Raw genomic sequence first — 26,284 nt, forward strand, 5'->3', positions numbered from 1 at the left:
GGGGCCCAGGCCAGTTGGGATAGCAGTAGATCATGCACTTTTAACATTATCAGTCTCCTTTGAGTACAATACATCTCAGGCCTCACGGGGTGGTGGACATACACGCTATACTTTTACACCAGAGACTGACTCAGTCTATGTAGAGGAGATACGTAGGCTTTTATGCACATCAGAGCCAGTATACACAGTGGAGGAGATCACATCTATGCTGACAGTGACATTACATGGGGCAGCGACAGAGGCATATCCACACACTCAGTCTGGGCAGAGACGTCGCTCTGGGCACATGCCTCAGAACAACTGGTATGATGAGGAATGTCGACAGAGGAGAGCTCAGATACACCGGGACCTTACATTGGGAGTGATCACCTATAGACAGTCTCGCATTGCTACACGACGACTAGTGCGGCGGAAGAAGCGAGCTTTCTTGGTCCAGATGGAGCAAGATTTATATCAGCTCTTCCTTAGTAGAGATTCAGGAGAGGCTTGGCGTCTATTCCATGAGAAGTCTCCCCCACCAGTGATTACTTCTACAGAGATATGGGGGCAGTATGCAACATCTTTATACACTGTACCTGGACAACCACCATTACCAGACCCACCACAGCCATGTCTGGCTACGAGCACCTTCTTTACCACTGAGATGGTACAGGAGGCCATTGACAGGATGAAGACCAGACGGGCACAGGATCATGAGGGTTTGGTAGCAGAGCACATTATACATGCTGGGGATTTGTTGGCAGAGATGCTTGCACGGCTATTCAACCGTGTCATGTGTGAGGGTCTCCCTGAGTCTTGGAGATTATCTACTATTGTACCTATCTTCAAGACAGGTGACCCCACAGTGCCGGGGAATTACCGTACTATCATGGTAGGACACACATTGGCACGGTTATATGCATCCATCCTCGAGCATAGGCTGAGCAGTTGGGCAGAGATTATGGGCATACGAGCACCTGGGCAGGCTGGTTTCAGAAGGGGTTTCTCCACACTAGATCATGTCTTTACACTCAGAGCTATCATTGAGGAGGGTCGAGCACATGGTAGACGGATATACTGCAGCTTTGTGGATTTTCGCAAAGCCTTTGACATAGTGCCGAGGGCCAGATTGATGCACCGGCTTATGGAATTGGGGGTACCCACAGAGCTGATGTGGGGGATCATGGCATTGTACAGTTCAGTGATGGGTCATGTACGCACATCAGAGGGGATATCCGACATAGTTCACTCCACCATCGGAGTGAAACAGGGATGCCCACTGTCCTCTAATTTATTTGGTATGTATGTTGATGGGGTCTCTGATTATATTGACAGAGGAGGAGATAGAGGTGCTCAGCTTGCAGGGACATGGATCCCTCTTTTATTGTATGCTGATGATATCGTGTTGATATCAGAATCGCCAGAGGGTATGCAGAGACATTTGGACGCATTGCATAGTTTTGCAGAGGATAGTGGATTGTCTGTCAACCTTGGTAAAACCAAGGTCATGGTATTTAATACCACGCCACAGTGGGTTAGGAGATCAGCACCTACTTTCACATATGGACAGGACAGTATGGAGTACACTGATGCATACACATATCTTGGGGTGGTCTTTAGTGGACCGAGGGTCACACTGAAAGTGGCAGCAGACACTAGATTGACTCGTGCCTATGCAGCCCTAGGTGGTTTAGAGAGGATTTGTTCGCAAGTTCAGTTCTAGGAACCTCGAACAAAGCTCTGGCTTTTTGATACTTTGGTCGCTTCAGTTATGCACTACGCGGTTCAGGTTTGGGGACCGTCTATTGACAGTGCTGGATGGACTAACATGGAGAGACCCCTGATATCTATGATTTCTAGGCTGATTAGAGCCAAGGCCTCAGTCCCACATGACATCATACGAGCGGAGCTGGCTGCCCCACCTATGGAGGTTGAGGCACTCACCAGATCAGTATCATTTGTACACAGCTTATGGGACACCACCAGGGACAGGTATGCCAGGCTTGCTCTCGAGTCATCCAGACAGCTGGCATTACAGGGAGATACATCATGTTGGTATGCACAGATGAGCTCATGGTTTCAGAGGCATGGTTTCAGCATGGACAGGCTGCCCCCATTCCAGTATTCTCTTGATGCACCATCCTTGGCTCTTACACGGATGGAGACTACTAGACTCATTCGGCAGGATCTTATCCAGCTTGATAGCAAGAGGACATGGATAGAACCATCACGGGAGTTGGGTACGAAGAGGGTTTTCTATAGAGAACATCTTCTTCAACTCACGACAGACGGATTTGTCACACGGCCCAGTTACATGGACACACATCTATCTCATAGGTTACGATGTGCTATTGGCCAGATTCGCACATCTTCACACCAGCTTGGGATTGAGACAGGTAGATTCAGAGGCATACCAACAGACAGTAGGATATGTCAGTTATGCCATGCAGAGCCAGGGACAGAGTTTCACTACATATGTCACTGCACAGTCTACTATGAGATACGGGGACGCTTTCATTGTCTATTCAGAGATGGTTTTGACTCGTTAGACAGAGTCATGAGATATCAGGATCAAAGATGTCTCGGATTATTCCTACTTGAGATTCAGAGACATAGAGACGCTCTATTGAATGGGCAAAGACAGAGACAGTCTCAGAGACGCATCTCAGATTTCTTCAGTCTGAGTACCACAGAGTCAGAGGGGACACCACCACCAGAGAGCTCGGTTCCCACCCATACACACATCAGCGGTACTCTCATTGATCGAGCTACAGAGTTAGGGAGATCGAGACGACCGCGACTGAGGAGGGGAGCCACGCAGCACCGGCGGAGATTGCGGCAGAGGATCCACAGGATTCTAGCACGACACCCAGAATGTCGATCGGGATAGGCTTCATGCTACTGCTATATTGTATCATGGTGACACTTATCCCCACTTTGTACCTTTATGGTGATACCATTGCTCAGCCTACCAACCACCCATAGGAGTCGTTAGCACTCCTATCAGTTTCTTTGTTTGTAGTTTTCTTGTTTGTACCCAGACTTGGTACTAGACTCATCATTGTAATCAGTTGGTCTCATAGGTCATTTTGGCCTCTTGTAGACGTTAATATATCATTTCATTTCATTTCTCTCTCTCTCTCTCTCTCTCTCTCTCTCTCTCTCTCTCTCTCTCTCTCTCTCTCTCTCTAGGGAGACTTCAAAAGGGAGAGCTCTAATCATCCGTTTCCCATCCATGGAGGCAAAGGACTTCTTGAAGAAGCGTCCTACACTAAAGAAAACGGGCATATTCCTTGGAGATGACCTCACTCTCACACAGCTTGCGCATATGAGAGAGGTAATGCCAGAGATTCAAGCGGCAAGGGAGAAGGGAAAGACGGCCTTCTACAGAGATGGCCGGGTTGTGATTGTAGAGCAGCGCTCCACATGACGGTGCGAGACCCGTGGGACCACCCTCAAAGTTTCCACGTGGAATTGTAATGGATCTATGTGACTTGATGTGGGCGCCTTTGAGGATAGTTTCAGGGGAAGAGACATCGTCTTCTACTCTGAGACACATCAGGCCCATGGGCAGTCTATGCCTCACATTAGTGGATATAGATGGGAGAGTGCCTATAGACAGGAGACACGATCAGAGAGCAGAGGGCGGGGATCAGGAGGAGTGGCAATGTTATTCAGGGAGGAGTTGCAGCCATTGATACATATAGCCCGCAGAGACGAGCAAGCTAGGTACATGTGGGTGAGACTGAGAGCAGAGAGGGACAGATATCTTTACATTGCTATTTGCTACTTTCCCCCGAGCACGTCAGTGTATGCACCACCCAGAGGACAGTCCCCTTTCTCTATTTTGGATGATGACATATGGGAGTTCTCTAGAGATGGTGACATCATCATTCTAGGGGATTTCAATGCTAGGACTGCCTATCATCAGACAGTATTTTATGATACTTCAGAGGAGATGCTGAGATAGTCGGATGCTGCAGAGACACGCCTATCCAGACTATCACAAGATGGAGAACACACTGAGTATGGACGACACTTGATACACATGGGGACTGCACATGGATTGGCCATCTTGAATGGCCTATAGAGATTTCCCGCCTCGGGGGGTTTTACATGCTTTCCACACAGACATGGAGCCAGCAAAGTGGATTATGTCATGGCACAGCCGAGCCTCATCTCTAGTATCCAGGATCTCACGGTTGGACCCAGACCTGTTGGTGTGGCAGTGGATCATGCTCTTGTGTCAATGACCATCTCTTTTCAGTTTAGTGTAGCACACAGGCTACGGACAGCAGCCCCTACTCGCTACACCTTCACGCGGGAGACAGACTCTATATACATAGATGGGATCTACAGACGCCTATGCACAGAGGAGTTAGGGAGACCTCTGGAGGAGCTTACTACTATATTGACACAGACACTACATGATGCAGCAGCAGAGGCATACCCACATACCCAGCCTGAGCAGAGACGCCGTTCGGGGAGCATGCCCCAGAATAGTTGGTATGATGAGGAATGCCGGGACACTAGAGCTAGACTTCAGAGGGAGGTGCTTTTGGGGGACATCACTCACAGGCAGTCTCACAGATTGACTTCCGACGCCTAGTGCGGCGGAAGAAGAGAGCATTTTTGGCTCAGCTAGAGCAGGATCTATATCAATTGTTCTTGAGTCAGGACTTACGTGAGGCATGGCGGCTCTTTCAGGAGCACTCCCCCCCCCCCCCCCGCCATCACTTCTACAGAGGACTGGGGCCAGTACGCATCATCTCTGTACACAGTTCCTGAGCACCCCCCCCCTTCCCGACCCGCCCGATCCATGTCCACACACATGTGCTTTTTTCACCACGGAGATGGTGAGGAAGGCCATTGACAGGATGAGGACTGGGAGAGCATACGATCATGATGGTTTAGTGGCTGAGCATTTCACACATGCCAGAGATCTACTAGCAGAGCTTCTAGCAGTGATGTTTAACCATGCCATGTGTGAGGGCTTGCCTGATACTTGGAGCCTATCTACTATTGTACCTATCTTCAAGTCGGGAGACCCTTTGGAGCCTAGGAATTATCGCACTATCATGATTGGACACACATTGGCACGGTTGTACGCATCTATTCTTGAGCAGCAGCTGAGTAGATGGGCAGAGAAAAGGGGATACGCGCAGCCGGGCAGGCAGGGTTCAGGAGGGGTTTTTCTACTCTTGACCATATCTTGACACTCAGAGCCATCATTGAGGAGGGTAGATCGCGTGGGAGACGGATCTATTGTAGCTTTGTGGATTTCCGCAAAGCATTTGACACAGTGCCTAGAGCTAGATTGATGCGCAAATTACAGCAGATGGGAGTACCCACAGAGCTCATTTGGGGGTTATGGCATTATACAGGTCAGTAGTGGGGCAGGTACGCACCTCAGAGGGTCTATCCACACCGATTCACTCCACTATTAGGGTGAAGCAGGGCTGCCCACTCTCTCCTACTCTATTTGGTATGTATGTGGATGAGGTTTCTGACTACATTGAGAGAGATGGTGATAGAGGTGCACAACTGGCAGAGACATGGATTCCATTATTGTTATATGCTGATGATATTGTGTTGATCTCCGACTCTCCGGAGGGGATGCAACGTCACTTGGATGCTTTGAATAGGTTTGCTCTGGAAAGTGGTTTGTCCGTCAACCTTGGTAAAACCAAGGTCATGGTATTTAATACCACCCCACAGTGGATCAGGAGGTCAGCGCCAGCATTCACATACGGCCAGGAGACTGTGGAGTATACAGATGCGTACACTTACCTCGGAGTGGTTTTTAGTGGGCCAGCATTTTCATTGAGGAGGGCAGCAGAGACTAGACTGACCAGAGCCCGTGCAGCATTGGGTAGATTGGAAAGGATGTGTTCACAGGTTCAGTTTCAGGAGCCTAGGACGAAGCTTTGGCTCTTTGACACTCTCGTGGCTTCTGCATTGCTTTATGGAGCTGAGATCTGGGGACCTTCATTAGATCATCACGGGAGGACAGGCCACAGTGATGGATGGGGGGACATGGAGAAGCCTCTGGTCTCTATGATCTCGCGGCTCATTAGAGCCAAGGCCTCAGTACCACGTGCTATTGTTCGAGCAGAGCTAGCTGCCCCCCCACTAGTGGTTGAGGCGCTCACCAGATCGGTCTCCTTCATACACAACATGTGGGAACTTCCCAGAGACGGATATGCCCGCCTTGCACTTGAGTCCTCTCGACAATTAGCCATGCAGGGAGGTACAACATGCTGGTATGGGGAGATGACATCATGGTTTCAGGCGCATGGGTTCAGGATAGACAGATTGCCTCCCTTCTAGTACTCACTGGATGCACCCTCTCTGACTCTTACACAGTCCGAGATCACCAGGCTCATCCGCCAGGACTTGACTCAGCTAGACACCAGGTGGACATGGATACAGCCAGCACACGAGCTGGGCACGAAGATGGCTTTCTACAGAGAGCATCTCCTCCAGCTTACGGTTGATGGCTTTGTGACGAGGCCCAGATACATGGACACCCACTTGTCTCATGGGATACGATGTGCTATCGGCCACATACGTACATCTTCACACCATCTGCGGATCGAGATTGGGAGATACAGCGGAGTACCAGCAGAGGCCAGGACATGCCCCCTGTGTGACATCGAGCCTCAGACAGAGTTTCACTACACATGCCACTGCCCCGTCTACTACGAGATACGAGGCCGCTTCCATTGCTTGTTCAGAGAGGGCTTTGGACCATTCTCCAGAGTCATGCAGTACGAGGATCAGAGATGCTTGGGTTTGCTTTTTCTCGAGCTACGCAGACACAGAGAGAGCCTGATGAGAGGAGAGGCTAGCCAGTCCCAGAGACAGATCACAGATTTCTTTAGAGCTGCCACTGGACACCCGGAGGAGTAACTACCACAGCAGAGCTCGTCGTCTCACACGAGAGGCACACTGATCAACCAAGCGACTGAGCTGGGAAGATCTAGACACCCACGACTGCGGAGGACTACACAGCATCGGCGGAGGCTGCATCAGAGGATTCAGGTCACTTTGGCTCGACATGCACGACGCCCGGTCAGACTACTAACCATGGAGGAGATTGATGAGATCCGCGAGCGACCGATGCTGGATCTACTGTGATCTAGCTATCCCAGCTAGCTGTTCAGCTGCTTAGTCCACACCTAGCAGTTTAGGATTCCATAATATTTTATTTTGTCATTTTGTCATTTTGTCATGTTGTCATCTTGTTACTCTGACTTGGTATCAGATCCACCACATTGCAACTTTCTGGTCTCATAGGTCACTTTGGCCTTTTGAAGATGTTAATATAGCATTTCATTTCTCTCTCTCTTTTGGGGGTGGGTGTTATTTTATACTTTTAAAAGCTCATGGCTTAAAAGCATGGACTCTCCCAAAAGAAGGGTGCTCCCCATGCGATGTGTATGCTTTTCCGAGGCTGGGCTCTAAGTTATTTTTTAATCTTGCGCTATCAAATCTTTGGTCTGCTGTTTCAGGGTACTCATTATTTCTTCCCTGCTTTTCATCTACTGCACTCATTGCTTGTGCTTTCTACAACTTTTCCAAATCAGTACGTGTTCTGGCTACTACGTACTTGCCCTCTCTGCTGCTACATCACCTGGAAAGCCATGCTAGCTGCCATATCACCAGTACATCTGGCTGTCGATTCAGTGATACTTTATCATCAGACCACTTGCCACATCATCTATGCTCCGCTGCAGGACTAGCTGCCACATCATCTGTGTGTCACATGGGCATGCCTATAGGATTTACTTTGACTGTTTCTAGCCTTGTGTACTGGGATTTTGGCATTCTCCCATCTTCCCTTCAACGATTTGCAGTCTTCTTCACATTGGTCAGATTTTCGGCATATCCCTTGATATTCTACAGCTCTTCTAAGTTTGCTTTTAGAGCCTTCCTTTACGGAACACTTCTGTGTTCTGCCCTTCGTATTTGATCTTTCCGATGGGTTTTCCTCACTTTTGAGGTTTCCCATTTGTAAATTAATCAAGAAAGGAGTCGCCCCCCTTTCCCCTCCAAGGTTCCTGCAGGCTAAGGGTTTCTCTTCGTACCTGCCACGACATCGTCTCCTCTTCTTGGACCGCAGCAGCAGACACAGATGGAGGCTCAAGCTCCGCCACAGAGGGACTCTTATGAAGTCCCCTCGCCCGAGCCCACTGAGCCTACCATTCGACTTGCTCTCTCACCGACAGAGCCAGCGATCCTAGCCGTAGAGGTGGAACGCCTTCAAGTGACTTCTGTCATCTGCAAGATTCTCGGCACCAGACCCGGCAGAGGAGAGGTGCGTGATCTTCTATAGGCCCGCCTTCTCACAGAGTGGGCAAGATCTTGGATGTTCAGTTCCTCGGACGCAGCTACTATCAGATAGAGTTCGAGACTTCCAAGATGGCGTCCAAGGTCATCGCAATGAGCCCCTTGGTCATCCGAGCAGTTCGAGCCCACTTCCGACAGTAGAGGCATGGTTTTGATCCAGCTACAGATGTTTTGGTAGAGGAGGCAGACCTTCCCATCTCCGTATGCTTTCCTGGTTTGAGGAGGGAGTATCTGTCACTCTTGTCCAAGATAGGCTCAGAGATTAAGACTGCCCTAGAGACACCTCACACGGTAGCCTCTATAGCTACCAAGGCGGCCGGCATCCCCTCAGTACGTGTTCTGGTTCCGACATTGTTCACTCCACCGTTGGAGTAAAGCAAGGATGCCCACTGTCCCCAACTTTATTTGGTATGTACATAGATGAGGTATCAGATTACATTGATAGAGAGGGTGACAGAGGTGCTCAACTTGCCGGGTCATGGATCCCTTTGTTGTTGTATGTAGATGATATTGTATTGATAGCAGAATCACGAGATGGAATGCAGAGGCAGTTAGATGCATTACATAAATTCGCGGAGGACAGCGGACTGTCGGTAAATTTGGGTTAAACCAAAGTTATGGTGTTTAACACCACACCGCAGTGGGTTAGGAGATCGGCACCTACATTTGCATATGGCCAGGATACAGTAGAGTACACAGATGCATACACATACCTTGGTGTGATATTTACAGGACCGAAGTTTACTCTTAAGAAAGCAGCGGATGCTAGATTGTCCAGAGCCTCTGCGGCCTTGGGAGGGTTGGAGAGGATGTGTTCACAAGTGCAGTTTCAGGAACCACGAACAAAACTTTGGCTCTTTGATATTGTGGTGGCTTTGGCTATGCTTTATGGGGTCCAGATTTGGGGACCATCTGTGGATCAGGATAATTGGAAGTCAATGGAGAGACCTTTGGTATCTATGATTTCCCGAATGATTAGAGCCAAGGCCTCCGTACCACACGTGATTACCCGAGCGGAACTAGCTGCCCCTTTGATAGAAATTGAAGCGCTTACCAGATTAGTGTCCTTTATACATGGTTTATGGGATACAAATAATTGCTGATATACTAGATTGGCCCTCCAATCCTCTCGACAATTAGCAATGAAATGAGATACATCATGCTGGTATGCGCAACTGTCCTCGTGGTTTCAGAGACACGGGTTCAGTATGGAAAGATTACCCCCCTTCCAATACTCTCTTGAGGCTCCATCACTGGCAATCACACGAACGGAGATTAATAAAATCATCCGCCAGGATCTTATACAGTTGGACACTAAGAGGACATGGGTAGACCCTACACAAGAATTGGGCACGAAGATGGCCGACTACAAAGAAAACTTCCTACAGCTATCTGAAGATGGTTTTGTGATTCGCCCGAGCTACATGGATACCCACCTGTCTCATGGTTTGAGATGTGCTATTGGTCAAATTCGTACATCCTCACACCAGCTGGAAATTGAATTTGGCAGATTTAGGGGAATCCCACCTGAGAGCAGAATTTGCAAGTTATGCGGAATGGAGCCGGAGACAGAATTACACTACATATGTCATTGCACCGTATACTATGAGATACGTGGGCGTTTCCATTGCCTATTTAAAGAAGGCTTTGGACCTCTAGATAGAGTCATGCAATACCAAGATCAAAGGTGCTTAGGCCCGTACCTACTGGAACTACATCAGCACAGGGATAATCTAATGAGAAGACAAAGAGCAATACAGCCTCAGAGGCAGATCACAGATTTCTTCGGATCGAGAGAAGCAAGAATGGAAGGAGAAGCAAGAGGCCAGCAGCGAGCACAAAGGAGTACCCACATTCATACCAAAGGCATCCTCATTGATAGGACGATTGAGCTTAGGAAATCCAAACGACCACGACCGAGATGCAGAAGCACACTTCACCGGAGGAGACTACAACAAAGGATTAGAAGCATTCTAGCCAGACACCCAGAATGCTCCTAAGAAGTTTATCGAATACTTTGTATTTAGTTTTTCGCATTTATTTTCACTCTTTCACACTTTTCAGACATTGTAATAGATTCACCACTTTTGTATCAGTTTGGTCTCATAGGTCACTCTCATAGGTCACTCTGGCCTTTTGAAGACGTTAATATAACAGTTCATTTCATTTCATTTCTCTCATGGCTCATTAGAGCCAAGGCTTCAGTACCACGTGCTCCCCCACTGGTGGTTGAGGCGCTCACGAGATCTGTCTCCTTCATACACCGCATGTGGGAACTTCCCGGAGACAGATATTCACGCCTTGCACTTGAGTCCTCTCGACAGTTAGCCATGCAGGGAGATACGGCATGCTGGTATGGGGAGATGACATCATGGTTTTAGGCGCATGGGTTGAGCCTAGACAGATTGCCTCCCTTCCGGTACTAACTGGATGGGCCCTCTCTGACTCTTACACAATCCGAGATCACCAGGATCATTCGTAAGGACTTGACTCAGCTACACATGAAGAGGACATGGATACAGCCAGCACACGAGCTGGGCACGAAGATGGCTTTCTACAGAGAGCATCTCCTCCAGCTTACGGAGGATGGTTTTGTGACGAGGCCCAGATACATGGACACCCAGTTGTCTCATGGGATACGATGTGCTATTGGCCAGATACGCACATCTTCACACCAGCTACGGATCGAGACTGGGAGCTACAGCGGAGTACTAGCAGAGGCCAGGACATGCCGCCTGTGTGACATCTAGCCTGAGACAGAGTTGCACTGTACATGCCACTGCCCCGTCTACTACGAGATACGAGGCCGCTTCCATTGGTTGTTCATAGAGGGCTTTCGACCATTCTCCAGAGTCATGCGGTACGAGGATCAAAGATGCCTGGGTTTGTTTTTGCTCAAGCTGCGCAGACACATAGAGATCTTGATGAGAGGAGAGGCTAGCCAGTCTCAGAGACAGATCACAGACTTCTTTAGAGCTACCATTGGACACCCGGAGTTGTTACTACCACTGCAGAGCTCGTCGCTTTACACCAGAGGCATACTGATCAACCGAGCGACTGAGCTAGGGAGGTCCAGACGCCCACGACTGTGGAGGACTACACAGCATCGACGGAGGCTGCATCAGAGGATTCGGCCCTCGGGTCACTTTGGCTCAACATGCACGACGCCCGGTCAAACTACTGACCATGGAGGAGATTGATGAGATCCACCAGCGACTGATGCTGGATCTACTGTGATCTAGCTATCCCAGCTAGCTGTTCAGCTGCTTAGTCCCACCTAGCAGTTTAGGATTCCATAATATTTTATTTTGTCATTTTGTCATTCTGTCATGTTGTCATCTTGTTACTCTGACTTGGTATCAGATCCACCACATTGCAACTTTCTGGTCTCATAGGTCACTTTGGCCTTTTGAAGATGTTAATATAGCATTTCATTTCTCTCTCTCTTTTGGGGGTGGGTGTTATTTTATACTTTTAAAAGCTCATGGCTTAAAAGCATGGACTCTCCCAAAAGAAGGGACTCTCCCCATGCGATGTGTATGCTTTTCCGAGGCTGGGCTCTAAGTTATTTTTTAATCTTGCGCTATCAAATCTTTGGTCTGCTGTTTCAGGGTACTCATTATTTCTTCCCTGCTTTTCATCTATTGAATTTTTCCTCCCGTATGAGTGTTTCATTTACAGACAGATGGGCGATTTGGCAAAGGCCTTTGCTCGTAGGAGACCTCGACCCACAGCGCATGTGGAGCCTCCCAAGGCTGAGCAAGCCCAGCAGCTAGACACACAAGACGCACAGGCTGGTACCTTGACTAAGACCAGCGATCAGACAGCTGACGGTTGGCAGCAGGTGCCTGGCCGCTGTCGACAGGGGCGGGCTCGCCCCACTGCTCCCCATGGTGGCCTACCTTCTGCAGCTCAGCAGCACTTGGTTCCAACTGGGAACCGTTTTGAGCCCCTTCAGCAGGACCCGCCTGAGGAGGCCTCGTCCACCTCAGTTTCTCTACCTCCACCCCCTCCTCCCTCAGACGTTGTTGCTTCGCCTCCCCGCCTCCTCCCCCTCCCCCACCTCCACCTTCGCCTCCCATCCCTCCTTTCTTCCCGGTGGGGCTCACAGCCTCATCTCCCGACCCCTCCACCACTCCTCCTCAGACGCAGGGCACTGGATACGCGTTTGCCACGAGGCGATCTCTTGGTAGTGCTTTCTCTATGAGCCGTATGGCTCGAGAGGGACAGCCCCACTTGAGGCCGCCTTTTTTGGTGCAGACTTCTCCTTTTGCAGCAGTCCCTAGAGGTTTGACTAGCTTTGACATTCGCAGAAGCTTGGACTTCTTCAACTATAGTCTCACTCGGTTTCTTGGCGACTCTTCTCCTGACCTGGAGGAGTCTTGCTTTCGAGTCTATGTCCTCTTTCTTGCAGCTAGAGGCATTGAGGCTTTGGACACAGTGGTGGGTTTCTCCTTTTTGTTGTGCGGTAGGGATCTCACAGAGTGGACCCAGCACACAGTTCTTAACTGGGATCCAGATTCAGGCTACTGAGTTCTCACACCACACAGGGGACTTGGGGGTGACAGATCTAGTGCAGACACTTTGGCCTCTTGCCAAGTTGAGTGTGATGTCTCCAGATGCAGCGGGTTGCAGGCACATTGTGGTGCATTTGTTTGCTAACACTCAAAGCCCTCCTTGTTATGTATTTGTACTTAAGGATTCTTGGACAGAGGATGTAGCCCTTCGGGCTGTATGCTCGGCTTGGGCCTAGGCGGGACAGTCACTTCTTTCGCGCTTGTCTAGAGGTCGTTCGGATGCTGATTACTCCCCATCCAAACCGGCCTCAAAGATAACGAGGTTGGCTGTTGTGGCAGCAACTGTTTTCTCCCATTGACTCCATGAGGATCATCTCATGGAATGTGGAGAGATTAGGAGGGCCCTAGTTTCAACGTCAGCAACGTCAGAGGGGTCGGTTGCGTCAGGAGCTTGAGAGATGCCTTGTGGGTGGTGAGATTGACATTCTTATGCTACAGGAGCATTATCTTTGTGAGAGTCTCATTAGACGTTGTGGTCAGTTTGCGTGGTCGCTATAAGACGTTTTGGTCTGCTGCATTTGGACCTGGAGGCATACAGGGTGGGGTATGTATGACTATTGCGGATTCTTTGCAGTAGTCAAAGGATTACTTCCAGGGGAGAAGCCCTGGAAGGAGTTTTTGCTTCAGCAGCTTAGTGCTAGGGTGTGTCAAGCTGGAGGCCCCTGGCGACCTTTGACCAGATGGATTTTCACAGAGATGCGCAGAGTTGGCCTGAGCAGGAGACTGGAGGACCGTTTCGCCTCAAGTCTGCTCCGCTCCTGGGAGGCTTGGAGCAGCATCAGCCTACTTGCACGGAGGAGCGCTTGAGACAGCCCCTTGTTTGGAACCCCATGGTTAGCACTCAGAGAGGCCACTTGGTTGGTAGTAGGCCTCATGCTTCTTGGGGTCCCATGGCAGAGGGTCTAGAACGCACTAGGTGACTGGCTTCAGTTTTCAGGCTTATCATAGGAGCTTTAAAGCATCCAACTACAGGGCATGAGAGGGGTATAGAGCATGTGTCAGGACATCACAGAGGCAATACCACACCTCTCCAGTCAGCAACGCCCAGATGGATGGGGGCCTTCATGTTCTCATCATAGTTCGGGCTTGCTCAGAGACTGTATCCTCCCTGTTTTTCGAGCTATAGGGTGAGGGTCGTTTACACCTAGTTTCAGTAGAGGCCCCACATGTGGCAGAGTGTTGTTTTCTGAGGATCCGAGTTGTGGGCATCCGTGGGAGGACTTGTGTCATAGATCCCGACCCAACAGCTCTTGAGACTGGCCACCGGAGGCTGTGGATTTGGGAGAGCTATCCATTGGCACGAGTGTAGTGGGATCCTAGAGAGTGGTTTTGGAGGGACCCTTTCTCCTAAGCCGACCATCCAGGTGTCCCTACTACAGAGCTTACTCCATAGGAGTGGTGTAGTGAGAGAGAGGAATGTTGGGAGCTCATCTGCGGCCTGACACTCTGGTGCATCTGGCCGGCCCGCTACTTCCGCATCTATGAGGCTCGCCATGTACCACCAGCAGAGACAGTTCTAGATCTTTGGCTAGAGCTGATCCATACTATCAGAGGACAGTTCGAGAGACTCCAGGGCAGCTCCAACCGCATGCGGGAGCGTAGAGAGGCTTTCCTTCGACTCTGGCGCCCTGGGCCTTTCTTCACTATGGTCCAGGGTGTGCTCAGATGGCACGACCGTCCACCTGTGTGGCTTTTCCCTCCTCCCATCTCTTGATTTAGCCTCATTGTACATATGTTGTTTTTTCATTGGGAGAGTCTCCCCCTTATGATTTTTGTAGCCCTCTCTAGTAGAGGTGGTTGTAGCCCTATGGGCAGTTTCATTAACTAATAGAAGGATCTTTTTCTCGGAAAAAAAAATTTAATCAAGAAAGATTTACAAAAATAGGTGTGTCACATGGGCACTGATGCCATCCACCAAGGAGGAGATCTAGAAACCCACATCGTAGAGGGATCATAGCTATTATATTGAGCACCATAAGGGGAAGATGCTGTGGTATCTCATTCAGACGGATATACTATGCCTAATTGAGAGAGTGATTTTTTATGATATCTTTTGTGTTTTAGACTATGGATGTATTTCTAGATAGGTAGTTATTAGCCTTTTGCTTTAGGTTTTTCTTTGATTCTTAGATAAGGGATATATATCATGGTATGTATTTTCTTGGACTCATAGGCTACATTAGTTTTGGAGATATTTGTAATACTCTTTCTCACATACGATGGTTGTAACTTTTGGTCTCATAGGTCATTTTGGCCTTTTGCAGACATTGATACTACATTTCGTTTCGTTTCATTTCTCTTGCTTTGTTTCTGTGTCCACTCCCCACATGTAAGTAATATGAGCTCAATTACAGCCAGCTAATAGCTCTTTCAAGAAGCTTTTAAAGCAATAGCTACTTGGCTTCTCAAAAGATTATATGTTCAGACTGTGGAGATTGTTTCGATATAATAAATCCTACAGGCCATAGATTGCAATTTCTCCTTCTTGAAATGGTTTTAACACAAAGCACCAATTGTCTCTCATACTCCATTAGCCTATGGGACTTCAAAATGGTGCTAATTCTTGTGTTCTTTTTCTTTTTCCAGTGTTATTCTGTATTTCTTATTAGTTTATTTCTAACCCATGTTTTCCTATGGCAGCCACGATTTATCGCTCTAGACAAGGTTTTGTCTCTTCTAATGTACTATATAGCAGGAACTTCCATAGGAGAAGTCTCTGGATTTGCTTTCCGATCTGTACTTGCCATAGGAGGCGTTTCTGGTAAACTGTGGGACATGTATATACTTGCTCATTGTTTAATGTTACTTTTCATTCTATATAACAAAAAAGCTGCATAATGCAGGTATTGCAGTGGGACTTGCAGCTAAGGAAATTGTAGGAAACTTCCTTGGAGGAGCTTTACTCTTCATAACGCGGCCATTTGTGATTGGAGATCGAGTGAAGGTATGAACTGTATGTTTTTTCATTGAGCATCAACTAAAGAAGCTAAATAAAGTTCTTGACTTCCTGAAACATTTTGATTCTAGCATGATGCAGCTGCTAGCTTAAAGTATGGTTGTATTTGTAGAGAGTGAATGTGAAAACTTTTACACAATGCTGATCAGAGACACCTCTAAATTTTTTTTGGATTGAATCTGTCAAAGTGGAAATTCTCGCTGCTGCTCACCCTCGCCATCGTGCGCTCTCTCCCCCCCTCTCCCTTTCCCGCCCCTCTCCCCCCCTCTTGCCGCTCGTGTTGCCTCCACCCGCCCCCTTCCCTCCTCGCGCAATTTGCCTGCCTCACTTCCTACTTCGACTTGCCCCCGCCACGCCTTGCAGCCCCATCCTCCTCAAGCTCCCTGCGGGCTGTTTTCAGCCTATTGGTAGCTTTCCGCGTCGTCCTCACCTTCTCCTTCACAACAGTAGACAGGATGGCGGCGGCCCCTACTTCACCTCAGAGGGACTCTACTGAAGCCCCCTCATCCGACACCATGGAGCCGACCCTACGACTTTCTCTTTCGCCAGAAGAGCAAGCGAGCTTGATGGCTGAAGTGGAACGGCTTCAAGCCACCTCGGTCATCTGCAAGATCGTTGGCACAGTGCCCAGCAAAGGCGAGGTTCAGGACCTTCTCGAGGCTTGACTCCTCACCAAAGTGGGCAAGATCATTGATGTGTAGATTCTTGGGAGAGGTTATTATCAAATAGAGTTGGACCCTCCAAAGATGGCAGCCAAAGTGATCTCGATGAGCCTGCTCGGCATTTGGGTAGCTTGAGCCTACTTCAAACAGTGGCACCATGGCTTTGACCTGACTTTAGATGTGCTAGAGGAGGAGGCAAATCTTCGTATCTCAGTTTGCTTCCCAGGCTTGAGGCGGGAGTACCTTTCCCTACTCTCAAGGATTGGTTCCATGTTTGGGACGGTCTTGGAGACCCCACACACTTTAGCTTCCATTGTGGCCAAGTCCACAAGGCTACCCACTGTACAAGTTCTTGTTCAAGACACACATACACTCCTGAAGGTGATTTTATTGTCTCGGGTGGAGTATTCGGATCTCTCGAACCAATGTTTCATTTGCAGACAAATGGGCCATCTTGTGAAGGCTTGTCCACGGAGAAGAACTAGACCCTCGACATAGACCAGGCCAGGCTCAATAGGGAGAGATGCAAGGAGCACGGAGGAGTACCTCTTCTTAGATAGGGGCCTAGGCAAATGAGGGTAGGTAGCACATTTGTGGCTGTCGTCGTCAGGGACAGGCACACCAGTCTGGCACCCCTGGTGGTCAGCCTGCACGAGCCAGCAGTAGTGGATTCTCACATGGAACCATTTTGACCCTTTACAGTAGGATGAGCCGGCGGGTGCCCCCTCCACCTCAGCTTCGCAACTCCCCCCCCCCCCCCCCCCCCACTTCAGATGTGCTAGAGGAGGAGGTATATCTTCGTATCTCAGTTTGCTTCCCAGGCTTGAGGCGGGAGTACCTTTCCCTACTCTCTAGGATTGGTTCCATGTTTGGGACGGTCTTGGAGACCCCACACAATTTAGCTTCCGTTGTGGCCAAGGCCACAAGGCTACCCACTGTACGGCTTCTTGTTCAAGACACACATACACTCCTGAAGGTGATTTTATTGTCTCGGGTGGAGTATTCGGGTCTCTCGAACCAGTGTTTCATTTGCAGACAAATGGGCCATCTTGTGAAGGCTTGTCCACGGAGAAGAACTAGACCCTCGACATAGACCAGGCCAGGCTCAATAGGGAGAGATGCAAGGAGCACGGAGGAGTACCTCTTCTTAGACAGGTGCCCAGGCAAATGAGGGTAGGTAGCACGTTTGTGGCTGTCGCCGTCAGGGACAGGCACACCAGTCTAGCACCCCTGGTGGTCAGCCTGCACGAGGCCAGCAGCAGTGGATTCTCACAAGGAACCATTTTGACCCTTTACAGCAGGATAAGCCGGCGGATGCCCCCTCCACCTCAGCTTTGCAACTCCCCCCCGCCTACCGTCCCCACTTCTCTGCCTCCACTTTCACCTCCTCCACCTGCCCGCTCCCTCTCTCCCATCCTTGGTGCTAGTTCTTCTGCTCCATCTCCTGACCCCTCCCATGCCCCGCCATCGGCTAGGGGATAGGGCACTATTTGGTAGCTTGGAAGTCTATTGGCAGTGCATTTGCCATGAGCCGCCTGGTGCAAGAGAAGAAGCCCTACTTGCAAACCCCTCTCTTGGTGTAGACGTCGCTTTTTGTGACAGTCCCTTGAAGGCCTTGTCGTTGACACTGGCCGACCTCTTCATTTTGAGCCATCTTTAGCTACTAGCAGGATGATACAAGAGGGCCAGCCTACACTCCAGCCTGCCACAAATCTTACGCCTTAGGAGTGGATTAGCGATAGAGAGCTTTGTTGGGAGCTTATCTGCAGCTTGACTCTTTGGTTCATTTGGAGAGCCCGTTGCTTCCGCATCTTTGAGGCCCGCCCCATTCCACCGGTGGAAACTATATGAGATATCTGGCTAGAGCTGATCCATACACTTCGAGAATAGTTCTAGAGGCTTGCAGCTCTGACCGATGTAGGAGTGCCGCGAGGAATTCCCATTTGAGCTCTTGGCTAATTACCACACTCTATGAAGACGTAGAACTTTGCAAAAACAGAGAATTAGAAGCTCTAATTTTCCCAATCTTCTCCTGAAATGCATATAGTAGCTACGGATATTTTTTGTGGGAGAGATAAAAGTGAGCTTTTTGAGAGGGAGAAGCCTTTCTTTGCAAGCTACGGTTAGTCTCCTGTGTAGCTCCTCTATTGTAAAGTGTTCAACACGAAAGTTGTAGATCTCTCCATTTCTAGTCCAATTCACGCGCCATTTTCAGAGATTGGCTCTTTATTGTGAGATATTCGAAAATAATCTCACTAGGTCTCCTTTTGGTAGTTCAGCCACTTGTGGACCTTTCCTTTATTTCTTTACCCACTACTTTCCTCTTGAGGAGTATCCACCATTGTTCCTTCAGAGAGGTGTGTGTGTATGTGTGTGTGTGCGCATAGATAATTAGGGGTCCTCAAGCCATGTTCAAACTAGCCCACATCTCCCTTTAAGCTGGTATTCTTGCACACTTTCGGAGGCATTCAGAATTCCTTTTAGTCCCGTAGCATGTTTCATTCCGGAAAGAATTCCATTGGCACTTCTCATGGTTTCATCATCCTTTTGGCACCTTAAGGTCCTAATATGCACACTAGACCAAGTGCATTGGTAATTTTGAAGGTTCCTTCACCCTTTTGGCATTGTAAGGCCTTGAGACACACCTTACAGACATCTTTGTAATCTTGGTCCTTCGACTCCTTATATTTTTTCTCTTTAAAATGGGCAATTCTAGGGATAGAAAATCATTTAAGTAGACCAAAATTAAATTTGGTGACAAAAAACACCCTTGACAGTGAGTCTAGTCCTTGTTCATTTTGTTTCCTTTGCGGACCCAGTATGCACATGATCTTGTTTCAAGAAACCTGGTCATAGGCCCATTTAGCCTTCAATACACATGATTATAATAGATGTATTTTTGTTTCTAAGAGAAAACTTCCATGGAGATCTGCCTTGAAGCATCCGAAAAGACAGTACTTTTTTTTTCCATGAAAAAGATCTTTTTATTGGTTAATAAAACTGCCCAAGGGCTACAAACTGCCCCGACAAGAGGGGGCTACATCAGCATGAGGTGAGACTCCCAATGAAAAAATGAGATATGTACAATGAAGGCTAAATCAGGAGATGGTTTCTAGGCCTCATGAAATCCGGCCCTCTACACTGTGTCGATATTAAGTTCGGTTGCCTTGAATTTCTTTTTTTTTTCTTTTCGAGAAAAAGATCCTTCTATTAGTTACTGAAACTTCCCATAGGGCTACAACCACCTCTTCAAGAGAGGGCTACAACAACCATGGTGGGAGACTCTCCCAATGAAAAAACCAGCATATGTACAATGGGGCTAAATCAAGAAATGGGGGGAGGGAAAAGCCACACAGGTGGTCGGTAGTGCCATCGTAGTACACCCTGGACCATGATGTAGAAGGGCCCAGGACGCCAGAGTCGTAGGAAAGCCTCTCTGCGCTCCCGCATGCGGTCGGAACTGCCTGTAGTCCCTAGAGCTGTCCTCTGAGAGTGTGGATCAGCTCTAGCCAAAAATCGCGTACAGTCTCTGCTGGTGGCACAGGACGAGCCTCAAAGATGCGGAAACAACGGGCCCGCCAGATGAACCAGAGCGTTAGGCCACTGATGAGCTCCCAACACTCCTTTGTCTCACTGCACCACCCCTGTGGAGTAAGCTCTGTAGCAGGCTGAAGTGTAGGTCGCCCCTCCTGCATCACTATCATCCTGCTGGTGGAGGATAACTCAAACTGAAGTGCCGGGCCCGTGAGGGTGGACCAAGCCCCTGCTCCCCAAGTGTACTGTCGAGCCGTGGAGAGAGCAGGCATGAGCCGAAGAACTCGTAGCCACACCTGCTGGGCCGAGGGACAGTCCCAAAGACAGTGACGCTGACTCTCCACAAGATGGTCACAAGCTGCACATGCGGCCGAGAGACCACTATGCACTAGCCAGCTCCCAACTGCTGTAGCTGTGTGTGCGACCAGCCACTGAAACAAGGTGACTCGCCTCGACTGTCTGGAGTCCCACAACCTCTCCAAAATGCTGCCAAGAACTCAGCTGTGAGACCCTCCTCTTGCCAATGAGGTGCTGCAGTAGGGCAGGCTCTCTCTGTGTTGCTAGTATATGACGTCCAACCAAGACGAACAGTGTACTGAAAGAACGGGACTCCTGGATGGTCTGCAGAAGAGAAGGGATCCCTCCATAGCCACTCACTAGGATCCCACTGTACTCGTGCCAGTGGACAACACTCCCAAGCCCACAGCCTCCAGTGTCCAGTCTCAAGAGCTGTTGGGTCAGGATCTATGACAAAAGTCCTCCCACAGATGCCCACTACTCGGATCCTCTGAAAACAGCACTCTGCCACCTGCGGGGTCTCTACTGAAACTCGTTGAAGGCGTCCCCAACCCTAGAGCTCGAAGAAAAGGGATGGAACAGTCTCTGAGCAGGCCTTGACTAAGATGAGAATCTCCAGTCGTGTGAAGGCTCCAATCCACCGGGGTGCTACTGGCTCGAGAGGCGTGAGCCACTCAACTGGAAATAACTCTGAGATGTCCTCGCACATGCTCAACACCCCTCTCATGCCCTGTAGCTAAAGACCCTGCACCTCCTCTGACAAACCTGTGAACTCTAGCCAGTCACCTAAAGAGCGCGCTGGACCCGCTTCCAAGGGACCCGAGGAAACATGAGGCCGACTGCCAACCAAGTGGCCTCTCTGAGTGCTAACCATGGGGTTCTAGACGAGGGGCTGCCGTAGGCGCTCCTCCGTGCACGTAGGCTATCTCTGCTCCAAGCCACGCCGCAAGAGCTCCCAAGATCGAAGCAAGCTCACAGCGAAGCGGTCCTCCAGTCTCCTGCTCAAACCGACTCTGCTCATCTCTATGAAGATCCATCTGGTCGAAGGTTGCCAAGGGCCTCCTGCCTGAGGCACCCTAGCACGAAGCCGGTGTAGCAAGAACTCCTTCTAGGGCTCCTCACCTGGAAGAAGTCCTCTGACGATGAACTTCCCAAGAAGGGCTCTGCTCTGCTGTGCTGGATCAATGATCCCAAGCCCTCCCTGTGAACAAGGAAGAGTGATGACTTGCCAAGCCACTTTGGCTCGGGCTATCTGAGTGTCACGTCCTGACCAAAGGAAGTTCCTGATCAGCGTCTCTACGTGCCTGATACAAGAACTCGAGAAGATCCAACAAGAAGTGATGTACCACAGTCGCCAACAACACCTGGTTGGCAACTACTACTCTGCCAGCCAAAGAAAGTTGTGCTGAGCTCCAATGTAACAACTTTCTCCTGATAGACAGGAGAAGGGGAGCAATCTGTTGCTCGGGAGACAAGTCCAAACCCACCTGACAGCCCAAGTAGCGAACTACAGTCCCTGGGGGAATCCACCTAAAACCCTCTTCTGGCATCCAATCGAGCACAGGAGCACTACCAACCGAGAAAGCCACTGTCTTTCTCTAGTTGATCAGTGCGCCCGATGCACAACAAAATGTCTCCAGAGCCTGCTCACACCTATGAAGGTTGGCCTCCTGGCCATCTAAGTACAAGGCTGAGTTGTCCAAAAGCTCATCTCCCCGAATAGGAAGTGCTAAGCCCTGTAGACCAACCTGCTGCGACACCAAAAACCTGCTCATCGCCTCCACATAGAACAGAAAGAGGAAGGGAGCAAGAGGACAGCCCTGTCTGACCAAGCGTGTAAGCATGAAGCGATCACCTCTACCTCCTGCCAAAAGTACCTGGCTATGAGCCTGTCTGTACAAAGCTGACACCCCTTTGATCCAAGAATCTGAGAAGCCCATCCTGCGTAGAGTGCCCTCTAGAAAGTCCCAGTCAACTCTGTCGTATGCCTTCTCAAAGTCGAGAAGAAGAATCACGAGGTCCTCACCACGGAGTCGTGCCAGGGCAGAAGCCTCCCAAAAAGTAAAGATGTTGTCAAGGATATTGCGTTCCTTGACAAAACCTGTCTGAGTCCCATGTATAAGGCTCTGTAGAAGTGGCTGAATCCTCAAACTCAGAGCCTTGGCAAGAATTTTGTAGGCTGAGTTGAGGATGGTGATGGGGCGCCACTGTCAAATCTCATCCAAGGAGCCACCCTCCTTGGGAATGAGGTAGATCAGGCCTTCACTCATGCTGTCAGGCATCACTCTTGTGTGCAAAATGTACTGAAAGGCACTACAGAGATCTGGGCCAAGCAGGTCCCAGTACTCCAAGAAGAAACTATGAGTCAACCCATCCTCACCTGGACAACTACCACGGGGGAGGGCCCTAAGAGCTGTGTTCAGCTCCCCAAGCTGAAGTGGCAGCTCAAGCCTTTGACGCATCTCCTCAGTCACAAGACAAGGCATCTGTGCCCAAACCTGCTCCCTGCATGTATCCTGACGCTCTGATTGGGGCTCTGCAGACAGTAACTGACGGTAAAAGTCAGTAGCAACTGCACGCATATCCTCGGGCTCAAAAGCAACTGACCCGTCTGGCCTCCTCAACTGATCGACCTTGGCATGCGAGTGCCAAGGTCCGACTGCCTCAAAGAAAGAACCAGTCACTCTATCGCCCACCTAGGTCCACTATGATGCCTGTCGGTGAAAAGCAAACTCATGTCGCCTCTCCTCTGTGCTAGCAAGCTCCTATCGAGCCTGTTGTAACTGCTCCTCCAACCAAGGACTGTCTAGATGCTGCTCTTGCATCCTCTGTAGCGAAGCAATGCCCCGTCTGAGATGCTGCTCCTCCTCTCTCGCGGCATCCCGGCGAGCCAGAGACTCCTCGAAAAAAAAACGGCTAATCTAGTCTAGGCCTGAGGCCACTCTAGCAAGAGACTCCTGCCTGTCCAAGCTCTCTGTCCAAAGAGCCTCTACCCGCTCTCTGAGTGCTGAGTCCAAGAAGACTCTCTCTGGGACGCGAAGCATCGTGCTCCCACTCCTCTGCCTGTCTGCTACTGTGAGGATCATTGGTGCATGGTCCGAGAAGGAGGTCCCTGCCAGAATGCCCACTGTCCCTCCCAAGTCACTGAAGTGGTCACTAGTGTAGAAGCGATCTATCTGCGATAGATTCACTCCTCCCACTCTACTGTCCGACCGAGAGAAGGCAAGGCTGTCTGGGGGCCTCACAAAACCAGAGTGCTTCCAAACATTCGAAACCCTCAGAGTCATACAAAACCTCTCCCAAGCTGCCAGCTCAACTCCATGCACTGTAGCATGGCTGCCACCAATCCTGTCAGAAGGGTCCTCCAATATGTTGAAGTCCCCTCCTATGCACCAGTGTTCTGCCTGCGGCAGCGACTCAACTATCTGAGACCAAAACTCTGCACGAGCACTCGCCACATTGGGCACATAGATGTTCAGGAAACCCACTAGGCCACCCTGAACCTGCATAGTAATCCACTGAGCCCTCTACCCACAATGGCGTGCTGCAAAGAGTCCGCAATAGTCATACATACCCCACCCTAGATGTCTCCAAGTCCAAAAGCAGCTGACCAAAAAGTATCATATCGTCCACGCAAGAGCTGACCACAATGTCTAATGCGGCTCACACAGATGGTGCTCCTGAAGCATAAGGAGATCAATCTCTCCTCCCACAAGGTAGCGCTGAAGCTCCTGATGCAGTCGTCCCTGCTGACGCTAAAACTGGGGCCCACCTAGTCCCTGCACGTTCCATGAGACGATCCTCATGGGGAGCGAGAGAGAACAGATGCTGCCGCAGCAGCTAGACGGGCTATCTTCGAGGCTGGCTTGGATGGGGAGTAATCCGCATCCGAGCGTCCTCTAGATAGACGTGACTGCATCGAGTGCCTGGCCCAAGCCCAAGCAGAGCGGGCCATACGTAAAGCCATCTCCTCTGTCCAGGAGTCCTCATGAATGTATACATAGCATGGCGAGCACTGTGTATCGGCAAAGAAGTAAACCACAATGTGTCTACATCCTGCTGAATCTGGAGGTGTCACTGCAAACTTGGCCAATGGCCACAAAGTCTAGAGCATGTCTGTAACTCCTAGTTCTCCCATGTGGTGAGAGAACTCTAGGACCTGAGTGTGCAACCATCCCAACACTGAGTCGAGAGTCCACTCTGTCTGGTCTCTGTCGCAAAGGGGGAAGGAGAAGCCAACTGCTGAGTCCAAGGCCTCTGTCTCCCTAGCGGCAAGGAACAGAACATGGATCCTGAAGCAGCTACCTCATGGTCTGTTGAGGGGTCGCCGAGAAAACGAGTGAAGCCGTAGTCGAAGAAGTCCCATCGGCGCCGGATGTCAATGCTCGTCAGACCACTAGGGATAGCTGCAAGGGAAGATGTTTGTACTGCAAAGGGGGTCGCAAGAAGGGCTGTCCCTCTCTCGCTAAGCGAGTCGTGGCAAAGGCGGTGCCAAGAGATCTTCTAGTCGCCGGAGAAGGCCCTACCCCCTGGGTCGACTGTGAAACTGAAGCAGGAGGGGGGGGAGGAGCTGGGGAGAGTGGTGGAGAAGAGGGGCGGGAGGGGGCGGCAGAGGTAGAGGGGCGGGAGGAAGAGGCGGGGGGGAGGATGAGGAAGAGGGGGGGAACTCTGGGGGGGGGGGGGAGGGGCTGTCGAAGGTGAAGCTGGGGAGGGGGTTGGAGTAGGGACCTCATCCTGCTCAAGAGGACCAAATCGGTTCCCCGTGGGAACCCACTGCTGCTGAGTAGGCACCTGAGGACCACTCTGAGTGCCAGACTGAGGCTGGCTCTGCATCTGTGCGTTGTCTCTGTCTGTCTGCTGGCCAGCCCTTGCTGGCTGGCGCTGAGGCTGTGGTGTAGGTCGAGGCCTCCTCCGTGGACAGGCCTTCGCCTTCTTTGAGACAGTGGGACCTTGGCATACGCATGCCAAGGACAGGTCAGTTGCTTCAGAGCCAGAGGACATGCGTGCAGTTGCCACTGACTTCTAGCGTGATTTACTGTCTGCAGAGCCTCAGTCAGAGCGACAGGATACATGCAGAGAGCAGGTGTGAGCACAGATGCCTTGTCTTGTGACTGAGGAGATGCGCCAGAGGCTAGAGCTGCCGCTTCAGCTAAAGGAGCTGCATACGGCTCTGAGAGCACTCCCCCGTGGTAGCTGTCCTAGGTGAGGATGGCTTGACTTCCAGTTTTTTCTTGGAGTACTGGGACTTGCTTGGCTCAGATCTTTGTAGTGCTTTTCAGTACATCCTTCACACAGGAGAGATGCCTCACAACAAGAGTGAGGGTCTGATCTACCTCATTCCCAAGGACGGTTGCTCCTTGGATGAGATTTGGCAGTGGCGCCCCATCACCATCCTCAACTCAGCCTACAAAATTCTTGCCAAGGCTCTGAGTTTGAGGATTCAGTCACTTCTAGAGAGCATTATACATGGGACTCAGAGAGGTTTTGTCAAGGAGCGTAGTATCCTTGACAACATCTTTACTTTTGGGAGGCTTCTGCCCTCGTGCGGCTCCGTGGTGAGGATCTGGTGATTCTTCTTCTCGATTATGAGAAGGCCTATGACAGAGTTGACTGGGACTTTTCGGAGGTCACTTCACGCAGGATGGGCTTCTCAAATGCTTGGATCAGAGGGGTGTCATCTTTGTACAAATGAGCACACAGTCAGGTACTTCTGTCAGGAGGTAGAGGTGATCGTTTCATGCTCACACGTTTGGTCAGACAGGGCTGCCCTCTTGTCCCCTTCCTCTCTTTCTGTTCTATGATGAGGCGATGAGCAGGTTTTTGGTTTCACAGCAGGTTGGTTTACGTGGCTTAGCGCTCCCTATTCAGGGAGATGAGCTACTGGACACTGAGTTTGCAGACGACTCAGCCTTGTACTTGGATGGCCA

The 26,284-nt window shown here is 50.1% G+C and overlaps 1 protein-coding gene across 3 annotated transcripts in view; it reads left to right on the forward strand.

Moving 5' to 3' along the window:
• LOC147425607 (mechanosensitive ion channel protein 1, mitochondrial-like) overlaps positions 1-26,284 on the forward strand; it is a 188,151-nt gene that overhangs the window by 132,165 nt on the left and 29,702 nt on the right. For all 3 annotated transcript variants that reach the window (XM_086499757.1, XM_086499759.1, XM_086499758.1), the window contains 2 exons: positions 15,549-15,669; positions 15,752-15,852. In XM_086499757.1, coding sequence (XP_086355883.1) covers positions 15,549-15,669; positions 15,752-15,852 — 222 coding nt within the window. The remainder of the gene's footprint in view (positions 1-15,548; positions 15,670-15,751; positions 15,853-26,284) is intronic.

This window comes from Adiantum capillus-veneris, chromosome 25 (assembly GCF_014529385.1).
Source record: "Adiantum capillus-veneris isolate H3 chromosome 25, ASM1452938v2, whole genome shotgun sequence".
Classification (NCBI taxonomy): domain Eukaryota; kingdom Viridiplantae; phylum Streptophyta; class Polypodiopsida; order Polypodiales; family Pteridaceae; genus Adiantum; species Adiantum capillus-veneris.